We start from the raw sequence: 15,200 nt of genomic DNA, 5'->3' as shown, positions 1-15,200 counted from the left end.
AGGAAAGACCTGTTTTAATTGTGAAGTATGTAAAAAAAATCATCTAAGGCATACAATCTAAGCACAGTTTGGGCATATGAAGGTATTTGAAAAATAAAATTGTATAATACTGAAAAGACACTGTTGAACTCGTATAAATAAAGTTGCTAGTTTGGTATTTTGATTTTTTTGCATGAAAATAACCATTATTATTTATTTTTAGGTCATTTAAAAAAAGAAAGATTTATTTTTCATAACTTTGTAGTAACGTTAAGAATAAAATTTCAGAGTTAAGAATTCTTTTTGAAAATCTGGTAGTAATTTAAGAATTTCACAAAACCTTATCTGGAGCTCTGAAGACATTGTGCATGAGGCAAGATACATAATGAGAAATAATTTTGTAAATTTGTACTGATTGATTTATCACAATTGTATTATTGAGGCTTAAAACAAAATAGAATACTGGTATATGTCTCATTTATTACAGCAAACTCTCATACTTGATGCACACTGGTCTATGAAAACCACAAAGCTTTTGGCAAGTTGTCCGAGATAATTCTATTAAATTTCATTTCCATGTTCATCCTCTGTGACATGCTAGATAAAATTGAAATTTCGACTCCCTTCTTTCAACCAGTGGACTTACCAGATTCTCCACGTATTCATTGAACCAGGCCTTGCGGAGTTCATCGGTTGGGACGGCGCGGTAACGGTCGTCATGGGCGATGTAATCCCTCACCTCCTCAAACCGTGACTGGCTGTCAATGGCCGGCGTGTCCCTGAGGAGTTGCATGTAGTCGGACTTTAACTGAAAATGGACCAAAGAATGCATTGTCTAGAACATGTTCCAGTATTATTACAACTTGTTCTGTGTGAGTGTTTTTTTCTTTTTGAAAAATGCACTAATTTCTTTGCGACAAAAAAAAAATCTTGAAAATACATTCAAATGATATATTTTCCTTTTGTACAAACCAAAAAGTATTCAAGATTAAGATCATAAACATGTTTAAACTTCTTGATTAGCAGCATGACTTTTTATTGAAGTTGTTTTGCGTGTTGTTAATACAATAAGACAAATACCATGCACAAGCAATGTTTTAAAAGTTTACAAAAATCAGATAGCATTATGGATGCAAATAACAATTATAGTATTATTTAAATATTTTCCAATTTAAATGCATCTTTATTTAAAGAGTTTTAGTCCTGAAGAATAACTTAAATACAGATGTTATGCATTTGTGCAAATACGTTTATTTAGTACATAATTTATTTTGCTTTATTGGACATGGGAATATGCCAAGGATAATATTGAAAATACACTGGTTTTAAAGTGTACAGCATATACTTGGCTGAAATCAACAAAAGTGGAGTAGTGAATAACATTGCATCAAAAATGTACATAACTTTATGAAACATTAAATACCACAATTATTTAATCAATTAATTGTAACATGTTTATTCTGATTACATACTTACAAAATCACATCTATGTTATGGAATTCTGTGAATGCAAGAAATCCTTAAAATGCTAAGAAGCTTTTAATGCCAGAACACACTCAAGTGATGCAGAGATATGGTTATTTTAGGGTTGAAAAACAAGCAAGAATTCAAAGGGGAAAGTTCGGATAAAATATCTAGCCATTTGTCAAATAAAAACATCACATACCTTTGATTCTTTAGTTTTAATTATGTATGCATCAAAATTGATGCTTCCCTTTAAAACAATATAATGTTACTCCAAAATAGTCTAAGGTACCTGTTCCATGTTTGTATATTGTTGGGATTACAAAAAATTACAAAAACCTCAATTTAAATACAATTAGTCCTAAGTACTCTAATTGTATGGAAAACATGAATGACTTATAACAACTTAAGACAGTTGAGGAATGTATGGGGGTATTACCTTATTTTTGTTTGTAAATTATGTGTACCAAACTTTTTTTCAAAACTAAACTTCAACAAGGGCTGTTTGTAAAACATGCATGCCCCCCATATGGGCTCTCCGTTGTAGTGAGAGCCATTGTGTGAATATGTTTTTTGTCACTGTGACCTTGACCTTTGACCTAGTGACCTGAAAATCAATAGGGGTCATCTGCCAGTCATGATCAATGTACCTATGAAGTTTCATGATCCTAGCCATAAGCATTCTTGAGTTATCATCCGGACACCATTTTACTATTTCGGGTCACCGTGACCTTGACCTTTGACCTAGTGACCTGAAAATCAATAGGGGTCATCTGCGAGTCATGATCATTCTACCTATCAAGTTTCATGATCCTAGGAATAAGCGTTCTTCAGTTATCATCCGGAAACCATTTTACTATTTCGGGTCATCGTGACCTTGACCTTTGACCTAGTGACCTGAAAATCAATAGGGGTCATCTGCGAGTCATGATCACTGCGAGTCATGATCAATCTACCTATCAAGTTTCATGATCCTAGGCCTAAGCGTTCTTGAGTTATCATCCGGAAACCATTTTACTATTTCGGGTCACTGTGACCTTGACCTTTGACCTAGTGACCTCAAAATCAATAGGGGTAATCTGCGAGTCCTGATCAATCTACCTATCAAGTTTCATGATCCTAGGCCTAAGCGTTCTTGAGTTATCATCCGGAAACCATTTTACTATTTCGGGTCACTGTAACCTTGACCTTTGACCTAGTGACCTGAAAATCAATAGGGGTCATCTGCGAGTCATGATCAATCTACCTATCAAGTTTCATGATCCTAGGCCTAAGCGTTCTTGAGTTATCATCCGGAAACCATTTAACTATTTCGGGTCACCGTGACCTTGACCTTTGACCTAGTGACCTCAAAATCAATAGGGGTCATCTGCAAGTCATGATCAATGTACCTATGAAGTTTCATGATCCTAGGCCCAAGCGTTCTTGAGTTATCGTCTTACAACCACCTGGTGGACGGACCGACCGACCGACCGACCGACAGACCGACCGACAGACCGACATGAGCAAAGCAATATACCCCCTCTTCTTCGAAGGGGGGCATAAAAAGAATAAGTTAGATATTTTAAACCTAACTAAATGTTGCAACTTCAAAAAAATTGATACCTGTAGAAACATTTATAAATTAAAAGTTGTTCAGAGGTGTTAAAGCTACATTTTTTAATTAACAATAAGCTCATCCACAAGACACAAAAATTATTACAATAATGATAAGTACAGGCTTATGTTTTGTTCTAAAACTACACAAACTGATTTCAATTAGTCATTTATTCTCGCATACAGTACTTTTTCTACTGTACTTCAGCAATTATTCAAATCTAGTGTATCTAGTACTTATTTCAATACAAGATATACTATTCTGACCATGTAACCTCGATATACTAACTCAGCACTTATCACAACAATCGCCACAAAGTTTCACTTACCAATCCCTCGATGTATTCATCGAACCACTGTTCTCGCAACTTCTCATCTCCTACCGCCTCGAAACGTGGATCGCGATCGATCTCCATGCGTGCCTCAGGCCACGTCGACTGACTGTGAATGGTGGGTGTGTCGCGTAGCAGGCGCATGAAATCGTCCTTCATCTGTGAAAAGGAAGGGTTATTTCAAGAATCTCAGTAAGAAGACCTGACACATTTCAAGGGCAAACAAAAAATGTCCACTGCAACCTTGACCTAGAAGCTAGCAACATGATTGTTACAAATGACACGTCATCTTGATATTAAGAGAATTTGTGCCAATTTAATTTGAATTGCCAGTATGCACAACACAGTTGCAAACATGAAACAAACAAACACTTTCACTATATACATTTAAGGAATAAGAAAACCTCAAAGTTTCCACTGTGACCTTGATATTTAATCAAGCAAACATTGGTCCTTATACATGTACGTGAAGTCGTCTTAATATGATGATCATTTGTGCCAATTTATTTCATAATCCTGTATATACAACACCATTTATGGGCAAGACAAAAAATATCCCACACAAACACAACCAAAACAAGAGCTGTCTCCATTGGATGACACAGGCCCTCGATAAACGCTTTGATAGAAGATATGAGCATTTTTCGAAAACTGAACGCATTTTTTAAACCTAAACGTGGACCCTAAGTTCAAGGTCAAGGGGGTCAAAATTTGTGTGCGTATGGAAAGGCCTTGTCCATATACACATGAATACCAAGTATGAATGTTACATCTGAAGCGACATAGAAGTTATGAGCATTTTTCGAAACCTAAATGCAAAGTGTGACGGACAGACTGACAGTGCAATCACTATATGCCATCCTTCGGGGGCATAAAAACAAACAAACGGACATGGACTGAACTATATGCCATTTCTTTATTATGATGGTAAGGGGCTCTACAAATGCAAGAAAAGGAAAACTACCAGGTTCTGGATGTATTCGTCAAACCACTGCTGCCGTTTCTGCTCTGTAGGCACATTGATGTAGCGAGGATCTTTAGCCATGATTATCCTCACGTCGTCCAGTTGTGAGGTGCTTGTAATGTCAGGCGTCTCCCGTAGCAGCTGCCAGAATTCCTCTTTCAACTGCAAACAGACAGTAAAATATGAGAGCCTTAAGGTTTTTTAACAATAATTTATAATGCATAGCACCAAAATGAATGGACTGTCAGCAACAGGAAACAAACAAACCTGCAACTGTTGCTAGATTATACATCCATCATGAAATAAATGCTGAGTGCAAAATTATATTTTTTTCTGCAAGTATTAGAGCTAAAAAAACTATCTATTTTTCATAATATATAATACAAAATACTATATGCATTGATATGTAAAATACATTCCTGTCAATAATGATATAAATTCATAAATATAGTGAAAAAGACATCAAATGGTTTACAATTACTTTTACATGTCACATCACACACCCTAAAAATTACATTTTCAAAATCTGAAAATGAAACAACAAAACAAATAAAAACAATATCAGCATAACAAACATATCAATACTGCAACTCATACATTGGATTATATGCATAATGTATCACACAAACAAAAACACAACTTCCTCTTGCTGGTTAGACACTAACATGTTCACATAAGTGCAGTATGATACATTTTTAGGAATTAGTTCACTATAACAGTTAATTTTGGTACATGGTTTACTGTACAACTATCATGCAATTACATGTATTTATATATTTTTAAGAACTACAATCCTTCATTCATTCAACATAGTATTCAGTTGTAAATAAAATGTTTGTGGCAGTTTTTCAACCTTCTCTAAAAAAGGCGGTCATGAAGGTCGTTTGGATACAAAAAATATATTAAGATATGTCATTGTCCAGTATTTGCAGAGAGCAATTTCCAATACATGTATATCTATGAGATGCTTCAGTGCACAACGCTTGTATCAAATAAGTGAGAACAAGCTGCAATTCCATAAAAAAGTTCTATAGCAAATTTTAACCATCAAAAACCTTCAGTAAAAAGGTATTTGCCAAATGACATCATCAACATTCTTTGGCCAAACAATATCATGAATTTCTGTTCCCAAATGACATTATCAAAGTCTCTTGCTAACTGATATTCTTGGCTTTAAATCAAATGTAGAGTGAGCTCCAAGAGGAGAGAAAACAAGCTGGAATTCCAATCTTGAATAAACAACACTATTGGCATCAAGAACATTAACAAAAGTATAACAAAATGTAATAATCATGGGGAACAATCAGAACAAAAACTGTTAACAAAAACCTCAACAATGTATCACTGTTAACAGTAAAACACTTCATATTCACATGTTTACATTCTCATTATTTAATGCATACTTTGCAAGTTGGGGCCATCCACTAAAAAGAATTAAAATGAAACAACTAAAAGTTAGGATCTGACACATCAAACCATACAAATACTGATCATATCTAACACGATGCTGCATGGGTAATACTATTCATAATCTCTTCAACAACAACAACAACATTCCACACACAAGCAGGGCTATGGGATCCATACAGGTTCATTCCATAACAAATATCCACCTGCATTTCCTCTTCCTCATCAACAGTTGCATCAACTTCAGGCTCCCGCCCAAAGGCTGCTATTTTGACATCCTGATTATTGGTCACATCTCTTTCATCTCCATCAAGGGAAGCCACTCTGACATCCTGATCATGGGTCACATCATTTTCCTCTTCATTAAGGGCCACAATTCTATCATCATAACAACGGATGACAACTCCAGACTCCAGAACAGGGTCCACAACTTGGTATTTCTGAGAATCCTCTGCTACTTCTTCATCTTGCTCATAGTTGGCAATGTTATCTTTCACCTCGTTGTTATCATGTCCATTCAGGGTCTTGGCAAGATAATCTGTTTCGTAATCGAAAGTGTCTGGATCAAGGTTCTCCTCGGGTGCTTCGTCTACTTGTATTCTTGGAACTTGGAGTTTAACATCTGTCTCTTCCTTTTCAGTCTTCTGTTTAAAGTAAACCTTGCAATCATTAAACCAATCTTAAATGCCTACAATACAACAATACATCAAGTATCCAATTATACATTTCTTTCCAAACACTTTCATAATTTCAAATGTTATATATAGGTTAAACAATAATTGAAATTACATTTAATTGTGTATGTATGCACTGCTTAAATAATTTTAAATACATCTTAAGAAGTAATCTAAATTATTTGCACAATATCTGTAGTAATTTAACCTTGGTATAAAACTAATCAGCATAACAGTTTTCATATTCAACTTCTTAACACACAGGCATTATGGTGCAAAAGGATGCATTGTTGATTTATTTTCTAATTCTTCATGCGAAGATGACATGTGCAAGAATCAGATCAAACCGTGATGTATACAAACATTTGCTTATCCTATCATGAAAGTTAGCTATGACAATGTTCCTTACAGCATTTCAACATGAGCGGCGCTTGGGAAAAACAGGACTTCATGCATGTGCAATAAGTGTTGTCCCAGATTAGCCTGTATGGACTGCACAAGCCAATCTGGAAAGATACTTTGTCCACATGCATTAAGCCTCGTTCTCCAAGAGACCGGCCCAAACGTAACTGGAATTTCTTAAACTTCAAGAAACATTTGACAAACATGCGCTGCACAATAGGATATTACCATTGGAACTAAAACATTGTGAACATCATTCCAACTGACAAACATATCAAACTAAATTTGAAGATGGTTACAAATAATGAAAATGATTCTAGTATATTCTCACTAAAATATCTTCAAAAAATAATCCCCAGAATATATGGCCACAAACGGTATGTGACACTAACTTGCAGGAATGTCTAGGAATTTCAGTGGCAACAATTCACATAAAAAACTTCGTGCTAACATGATTATATTAACTAGGTAACAGTCAAGACAATTTTACGTCATTAATTATTGCCCACAAAATTCATTCATTCAGGCAATACTAACTTCACCTTCATTTTGCTACAGTGACAATTTCATGGGTTTATAAAAAAATTCAAACAATGAACAATACATCTGATTGGCTCATTCCTTCATGCTGAAATGTAACAAAAGACCTGATTGGCTGAGGCTCGTTTCTCCATCATTTCCTGCATACCTGGTAAAGCCCAGGTAGGAACAGGCTTTGGTTTTGGCTGAAATGATCACTTCACTAATATACCTCTACATGACGCACAAAAACTCTTGTAAAAATATCATACAAGCTGAAAGGATGCAAATGACATCATAAATTTGTTACCTTTAAAGTTGAAAAACAAAATAACATTTCATTTGCATATGGTTATCAAATATAGTGCCAATTAGCAACATTAAAATTGTATGTTGAAGGGCTGAAAAAAACTGCCACTATCTGATATACAGAGTTTCCCATTTAGCAATATGGTATAAGTTTACTAAGTGTGCAATATATATCATATGCATTTAATTTTTATAGTTTACACATAAATTATACATAACCCAAGTTAGCACTCTACAAATTATTGTAAGAATATACAGTGTGTCAAAAGCTGGGCATAGCAACTGTGATGTAAAATAATAAGCTTTATTCCCTTGCTGGAATCATATGTCAAGAGACATCGCTCAGCATCTTAAAATGGTTAAACTGAAAGCATAATTTTAAGTTGTTAATTTTCTACTGTAACTGGGCACTCTTATTTTCAATTTCTAGCTACTTGTTGACTTATTATCTAAATATGGTTACATATTTGCACCAGGGGTTGAAGAATTTTTCCAGAGCCACTCGCCCTGCAGAGCGAGTAGGCCTGACAATCCACTCGCCCTTCACTTTAATCTACTCGCCCTGTATTAAAAAAATAGATATTTATATTTATAGTTATGATCAACCAGAACCTTTTAAACCTACTAAACATAGTGACACTAAACTGCAAACAAATTAACTACATTATCTGATGGATTATATTTGCTTTCCTTACGTTTTCTGCACCTCTTTCCCTTTCTCAATTCTTTCCGCTTCTCGTTTTGACAACCTTTCTAATTCTTTCTGTTCCCTGTCGCCACCACCTTGCAGATATTTTAAAATAGAACCCTTTTCCATTTTAATATTTCAGACGAACTTTTACTGAAAGACACACTTGATTGACAAACGGTTACTAGATGGTAAATTTTGCCTAAGGCTTCTGATCACGAAATTCGGAATTATTCTGTTTATTAATAATTATTTTTTCTGTTTATTTTTAATGACTATAAGAAGTATTATAATTAACCGTGATGTATTATTGTTTTATTGATATTTACATTAAAATTCACGGAATGACCAATATATTTAACATTTTTATTCACTTTTAATCGATTAGCTAGGAGCACTGACAACGACGAAAAGAGCGCAGCCGATTTTGAGAATTATTTTTACTGTGCCCATGACATCATTTTTCATTGTCAAAACGAAAGTGCAGTTTCTTTGTGGACTAAAGGTATTTTTTGTTCATTCAAAAAATTGTTCGCAATTTGTATCGATGTGGAAGGAGTTCTGGAACTGAATTTATATTTCTCAACTTGAAAAACAGCACTCGCCCGGTCGGTCTAGTATTTTAAAAAATTTACTCGCCCGACCGTCAACTTCACTCGCATATGCGAGCGGTCGAGTGGATTCTTCAACCCCTGTGCACATTTCATATATTATTGATGCATGATAAACAATTTTATGGAAACTTTTCTATCATTTTTTACCCTAGTTAAACTAAAACTAAAACCTAATAAATCCTATGAACAAAACTTCAACTATTGATATATGCCTTAATATCCAATCAAAATGGACACAAACTAATAATTATTGCATACCAATTATAACACCCAGGCGGACAAATTAATAACATCTCCTTGTTCATCACAAAAACACCATGCTATAAACTCAAGTGAAAAAAAAATGCAAACAAGATATGTGTTTGTCAGAAACACTATGTTCCCTTTTGCGCCGCTTTGAAGCTATATATTTGAGCTTTGACCTTGAAGGATGACCTTGACCTTTCACCACTCAAAATGTGCAGCTCCATGAGATACACATGCATGCCAAGTAACAAGTTGCTGTCTTCAATATTGCAAAAGTTATTGCAAATGTTTAAGTTGGGGCAAACGAACAAACACACAAACCAACAGACAGCACAAAAACAATATGTCCTCCACTATACTGGTGGGGGACATAAAAAGTAAACAACCTTTGCAAAAAACACTAGATCGCCTGCAGAACATGTGCTTATACAACCTCCAGATCTCCAGAAATATTTGTTCATAAAAAATATTTCCATTCACTGGACTGTTAACATATGTCAATATGGTAGGTAAGGTAGGAATAACTAAATGACACTTTAAAATTGTGCTGTTAAAAACTGAAACTGATCCATTTACACTGTTGCTTACATATCAAAATATTCAGCAAAAAGACATTTTTTTTATAAACCAATCAACACACTTGGGATCACAGGCATAATTCTTATGTCCAGCAAGAAAATGTACACCTTCCACAGAGCAAAAACAGATCTTCTCCAGCTTGTTAATTGTCTAATTGAATATTTCTTATATAAAAGAGGACCATTTCCAAATATCGTCGCTGTCGTTCTCAAACCTCGTAGCTCCAAAATTTTCTAAATAAATGACACTTTAAAATTGTGCTGTTAAAAACTGAAACTGATCCATTTACACTGTTGCTTACATATCAAAATATTCAGCAAAAAGACATTTTTTTTATAAACCAATCAACACACTTGGGATCACAGGCATAATTCTTATGTCCAGCAAGAAAATGTACACCTTCCACAGAGCAAAAACAGATCTTCTCCAGCTTGTTAATTGTCTAATTGAATATTTCTTATATAAAAGAGGACCATTTCCAAATATCGTCGCTGTCGTTCTCTAACCTCGTAGCTCCAAAATTTCTAAATATTTTTTTCGTCTTTTCCGAATATATAAAGTCTGGCGCGTGTTTTGTGCTATATCTCGTAGCTTTACGCCAATCAGAGCCCTTGAAAAAGCCACGTGACGAAATGTTGTAGAATGATTGTTGGCTTTTTTCCCGGCGAAAAGTCGTAGCGACGCCATTTCACCTATAGGTACGTCGTTTCGTTTGAACAAATTTGACAAAAACGTTTTTATAAAAAAAATTATTTGCAACTACGAGGTTTCCTATCAGGACGAATTGTCGTACCTCATTAAAATGACAAAACTGTGGTGACAAAATATCGTAGCTACCATGTCTGACTGTCAGTATGACTTATCAGTATGACTTACGCGTCTACGGCTTATACCGTTTTTTGAAGCTTCATTTGTTTGGTATTTTTACAAAATTTCAATTTCTAAAACATCGTTATAAAAAAATGAGACGGTTTTTTCTATCTCCTGAAAAGTTGGCATTTTGTAGCTACGAGGTTTGAGAACGACAGCGACGATATACTTCCACTCAAAAGCAGATGCAATTTAAAATGAAAATACGAAAAAAGCTGCAGGTCCAAAGAAAGAAATATGCAATTGAAGCAAATGACTAGTGATTTTTTGTCATATTTAAATATTTGATAATTGTCTGAGGGCAACAGATAAGAATCGTTTTACCTATTTTATGATTTATTTTTGACAGAAAATGAGTTGAGATTAAAAATCAATGGTACAGAAAACGATTATGAAAATGAAACAACGAACCTCAATCAATTCTGTGTTGTTTTTGTTGTACTGTTTCCCTCCGTACTGCATTTGATTTAGATTAATATATTGTGACTCTCAGTGAAGTTGTTATATTTGTAGTAAGTTTACACAGACACCAATTTGGATTGGTGTCTATTTTAAAAATTAACTTCCCTTGTTTGAGGTCGTGGAAAATGTTAGCTACTTATTGCAGACAGGCTAGGCAACTTTCATTTATCGTGTGTGCGCCCAATATTTTACAATTCGTTACGCCATCCATACAGTCTGTGAAAAACTTCGTGAAGAATATACAATAAGATTTAATAGCGCAGCTTTTGAAATATTCAGAGCATTAAAACATTAAGGAACAATTATTTCCACTGGCTTTTTGTCATTTGGAAAATGCGCTTTTTTAAGAGCTACAGGTACGAAAGGTTTTTAAACTGGTTCAAACTAAAATAACTCGTCATCGTCCATCGTTGTCAATTTTCTTTAATTTTTATAACATTTATCATCACTAACAACCATTGAAAATGCAAATTTATAATGAGTGTAATCATTGGAATAAGAATTGCTTAGAATTGTCAATGCCAAAATTAAAAAATGCATCTCATTTTATTTTAGTTAAAAAAAAATTGTCAAAACTAATTAAAAAATAGTTTTGAGGAAAATAAACTAATTGCTGCAAAAAGATTGTAGTGGAAACTAATTTTTATAAAGGGAACATGTTTGAATTGCATGTGACAAATTGTAAATAAGTAAATATGTACTTAAATTTGAACACTTTAAAACGTGACCAATTCGTTTTAATTTCCACAACCCTATCAGCATTGAAGCATACCAAAACAACCAAAAGAACCTGTGCAAGAGAGAAATATAAAGAGAATGGTGCATGTTAAACAAGTATCTCTGGGAATAACAAGGGCTGAAATTCATTCATAAAACACAAGCGGTCAAAATGTCATATTTTTTAAGAAAAACCTTCAATTTCAAACATATGCAAAGTCATTTATGTATAAACAGTGCTCCAGCTAGCAATAAATAGAGGGGCGCTGCGCCCCTCTAAAATTTGCCCCCTTAAAAAGCGCCCCTCTATTTTTGATTACCGGAATAAACCCCCTTCGGAAGAAACCCCCTTCGCTAAAAACGGCAGGGCGGAAGAAACCCCCTTTCATAGTTTGCATACGCGGAAGAAACCCCCTCGCTAGTTTTGCATACGCGGAACAAACCCCCTTCGAGTTTTCAGACAGGCGGAATAAACCCCCTTCGTGTTTTCAGACAGGCGGAATAAACCCCCTTCCTAAGTGTTAAGTCTTTCCCTTGAACATGTCGGCGGCATGGGTGTGCTCTGTCACTGACTTCACTACGGTGAGCTGAAACATATATAGCATACATATCGATGAAACAGGTCAATCGTTTTACTTATAATATCAAGTACTTATTCATTTGTCCGAGCCTTTTTAAAAATGTTAATATGACTAATATAGCGATACTCAGATGTGACGAATTGGAATTTTATGCAAAATTAATATTATATAAAAATAATCGCAATACATGGGTTTTGTAGAAAAAGACTAATTTATTTTTGAGTATAAGTACATGGTATAATATTACTTACCTCTAGATCAGTGGTAGCAATAGCACGGCATTTCTGTGAACCCCGTTGGTCACACTCCCAACGCTGGCTAACCGCTGACTTTGCTTTCTTCGTGTAGCAGTATCCCTAGTAACACAACTTCTGCCCACCGTTGTTGTTCTTGATGATCTCCATTATTGATATATTCGATATACCAACGATGTGTATATATATACATACCAATTAATCGAGCAAATGTAATTTAACAAAACTGTACATAACTTCACACGAGCCGCAAAGGCGCCGATCATGACACAACTTCTCATCATTATCTACAATAGCCGGTACATTAAAGGACTTTTATATAATTAAATGCAGGTGCGAATATCTGTTTCCAAACTGTTATGTGCTGAGTAAAGAGGTGTACCGGCCGTTTGTTCACAAGTTGTTAATGATGAGATGCACGTGTGAATTTGTCTTACACGCGTTTCAGTGAGATTATACCATTTTATATGCGTTAACTTGTACTTGATTGATAAAAATAACAAACACACAAAATTAGCGCCCAGAGCCGATAGTGACGAAGATATTTCGTACATATTTTCCTATAATAACCGAAGCATTCGTCTTTAAAAAAAATTGAATCATGCAAAAAACGTGCTTCCCGAGAACTTTCTGAAAATGAAAGTGAATTTCTGTAAACGATTACCGTGCGTTTAAATGTAACTAAATCGTCTGGAAGGGGGTTTTTTCCGCTATGGAAGGGGGTTTATTCCGCCTGTCTGAAAACTCGAAGGGGGTTTGTTCCGCCTAGGCAAAACTAGCGAGGGGGTTTCTTCCGGGTATGCAAACTATGAAAGGGGGTTTCTTCCGCCCTGCCGTTTTTAGCGAAGGGGGATTCTTCCGGAGGGGGTTTCTTCCGTACACCCTATTTTTCTGTCAAATTCCCTTTTAATCTCTAAATTCCTGCTTTCAGGCCGTATAAATCGCCAGAAACATCGACATGAATACACAGATAACACCCTTACAATGACTGCCTGGGGTGTATTAAGTCAACGCATTGTGAACAAACAAGCCCCAAGGCCATGATTTGTTATCAGATCACTAATTAGCCTTTTGTTGCAGACGATAGTAACATGCTGTGAAAGATTATCTCTGAGGTCACGCTTGGTTAGGCACAATCACACTCGAATGAAATCAAACTCAGCACTATTGATTTTTTTTAACTTCTGAATTCTTTGGCTATATCTTTTTTTTGTTTGCAAAAATAGTCACTTTTAATTAAAAATACCTATTAACATTTGAAAATTAATCATCTTTTTTTAATGCGCATATGCGGTTAATTTTTAGTCCGAAATTACGGCATGGAAAACATATTTGAGTTTGGATATTATTTCTGAACTTTAAAACACTCTGTCCTCAATCATGATGAATTTTAACATGAATAGGGGCAGACAGTTGTTATTTCAACAAATAAAGAACTTGTTTGGAAGGAGGATTTATCTCTCTGCAAGTAAAATGTAATGTTGATATTGCCATATATTTTCGGATCTAACAAAACTGTCAATTTTGTTGACATAAGTTGAAATAACGTGTTGTGAAATAAATCCTATTATTAACAATAACAATATTTCATTTTAATCTCCAGACTGGATGCTACTTCATGGTCATTGTTGATCATTGTTTAGACTTTAAATTTGTCAATATATATTTTTGTTTTAATTAATATTATTATTGTGGACAAACATTGGCTCAAAGTTATTTAAAGCAACGAATTTAAGTTGTGACAGTCACAACGTTTTTTTGACCCAGTGAAACTCCTGAATTTATTTCATGTTTTCTTCATTTCATTTTCTTCTAAAAGGCCACTGATGCTGAAACTGGAACCTGAAAGATTAACATGCAGTTCAATGATGATAGGTGATAAAAAAAAACATCAAAATTCCCCCCCCCCCCCCCACCCACCCACACACCGGAAAGAAATACGATATCTACATATCTCTAATGCGTGAAGTCGGATGCTAGCTCAAGTCGGTTAGGAAATTGGCTACTAAGTTGTTTTCCTTAGCTCCAATGTAGATAGTATTATATTTTTTGTAATTTCATTACACAAAATGAGGAACAGCATACAATTGGTGAAGTCATCCAATGCACTTATGTTTATAATTAATAAGTATATAGTATAACCAAAGTATATACTTAAGCAGAGCTCCAGATACAAATTTGGTCAAATTCTTATTTACTCCCTATTAAAAAAAATAATTCTTATTTTACCCCCTATTTATAAAATTAATTCTTAACAATATATTACCAAATAATTTTGAGTGCTTTAGATTCGCAGTCATTTACGCAAGAGCTTATAAGTTCATCAATTATTGACGAAACCATGCTTTGGGTATTTGAATCTAATTGAAAAAATGCATGCAGCGAGGACTTTTGACACTGAAATGGCTTTTTTGCCTTCCACGCTTCAATACACCGCTTCAGTTGGTCATTTAGATTTTTTCTGTAAAACGGTCACTCACACTTTGGCTTTATATAGGTCATAATGGCCTTTTGGTCGCCGATTAAGTCATATCAAAAACCAT

General features: G+C 34.8%; 2 protein-coding genes across 13 annotated transcripts in view; both read right to left on the bottom strand.

Moving 5' to 3' along the window:
- The window catches only part of LOC127874128 (protein 4.1-like), a 180,930-nt gene that overhangs the window by 15,367 nt on the left and 150,363 nt on the right, over positions 1–15,200 (bottom strand). For 11 of the 12 annotated variants that reach the window (XM_052418278.1, XM_052418277.1, XM_052418276.1 and 8 more), the window contains 4 exons: positions 4,336–4,497; positions 3,369–3,530; positions 1,646–1,693; positions 626–787 (listed from right to left, as the gene is read on the bottom strand). In XM_052418278.1, coding sequence (XP_052274238.1) covers positions 626–787; positions 1,646–1,693; positions 3,369–3,530; positions 4,336–4,497 — 534 coding nt within the window. The remainder of the gene's footprint in view (positions 1–625; positions 788–1,645; positions 1,694–3,368; positions 3,531–4,335; positions 4,498–15,200) is intronic. The other variant, XM_052418279.1, reaches the window with a different exon arrangement.
- On the bottom strand, positions 4,505–11,604 carry LOC127874141 (uncharacterized). The gene is made up of 2 exons (XM_052418335.1): positions 7,466–11,604; positions 4,505–6,386 (listed from the first exon to the last, which is right to left on the bottom strand). The coding sequence occupies exons 1-2, from the start codon at positions 7,502–7,504 to the stop codon at positions 5,832–5,834; spliced, it is 594 nt and encodes a 197-aa protein (XP_052274295.1). The 5' UTR covers positions 7,505–11,604; the 3' UTR covers positions 4,505–5,831.

This window comes from Dreissena polymorpha, chromosome 3, assembly GCF_020536995.1.
Source record: "Dreissena polymorpha isolate Duluth1 chromosome 3, UMN_Dpol_1.0, whole genome shotgun sequence".
NCBI classification, from domain to species: domain Eukaryota; kingdom Metazoa; phylum Mollusca; class Bivalvia; order Myida; family Dreissenidae; genus Dreissena; species Dreissena polymorpha.
Note: the sequence above shows the minus strand (reverse complement) of the source record. Positions and strands in the feature narration are given on the sequence as shown.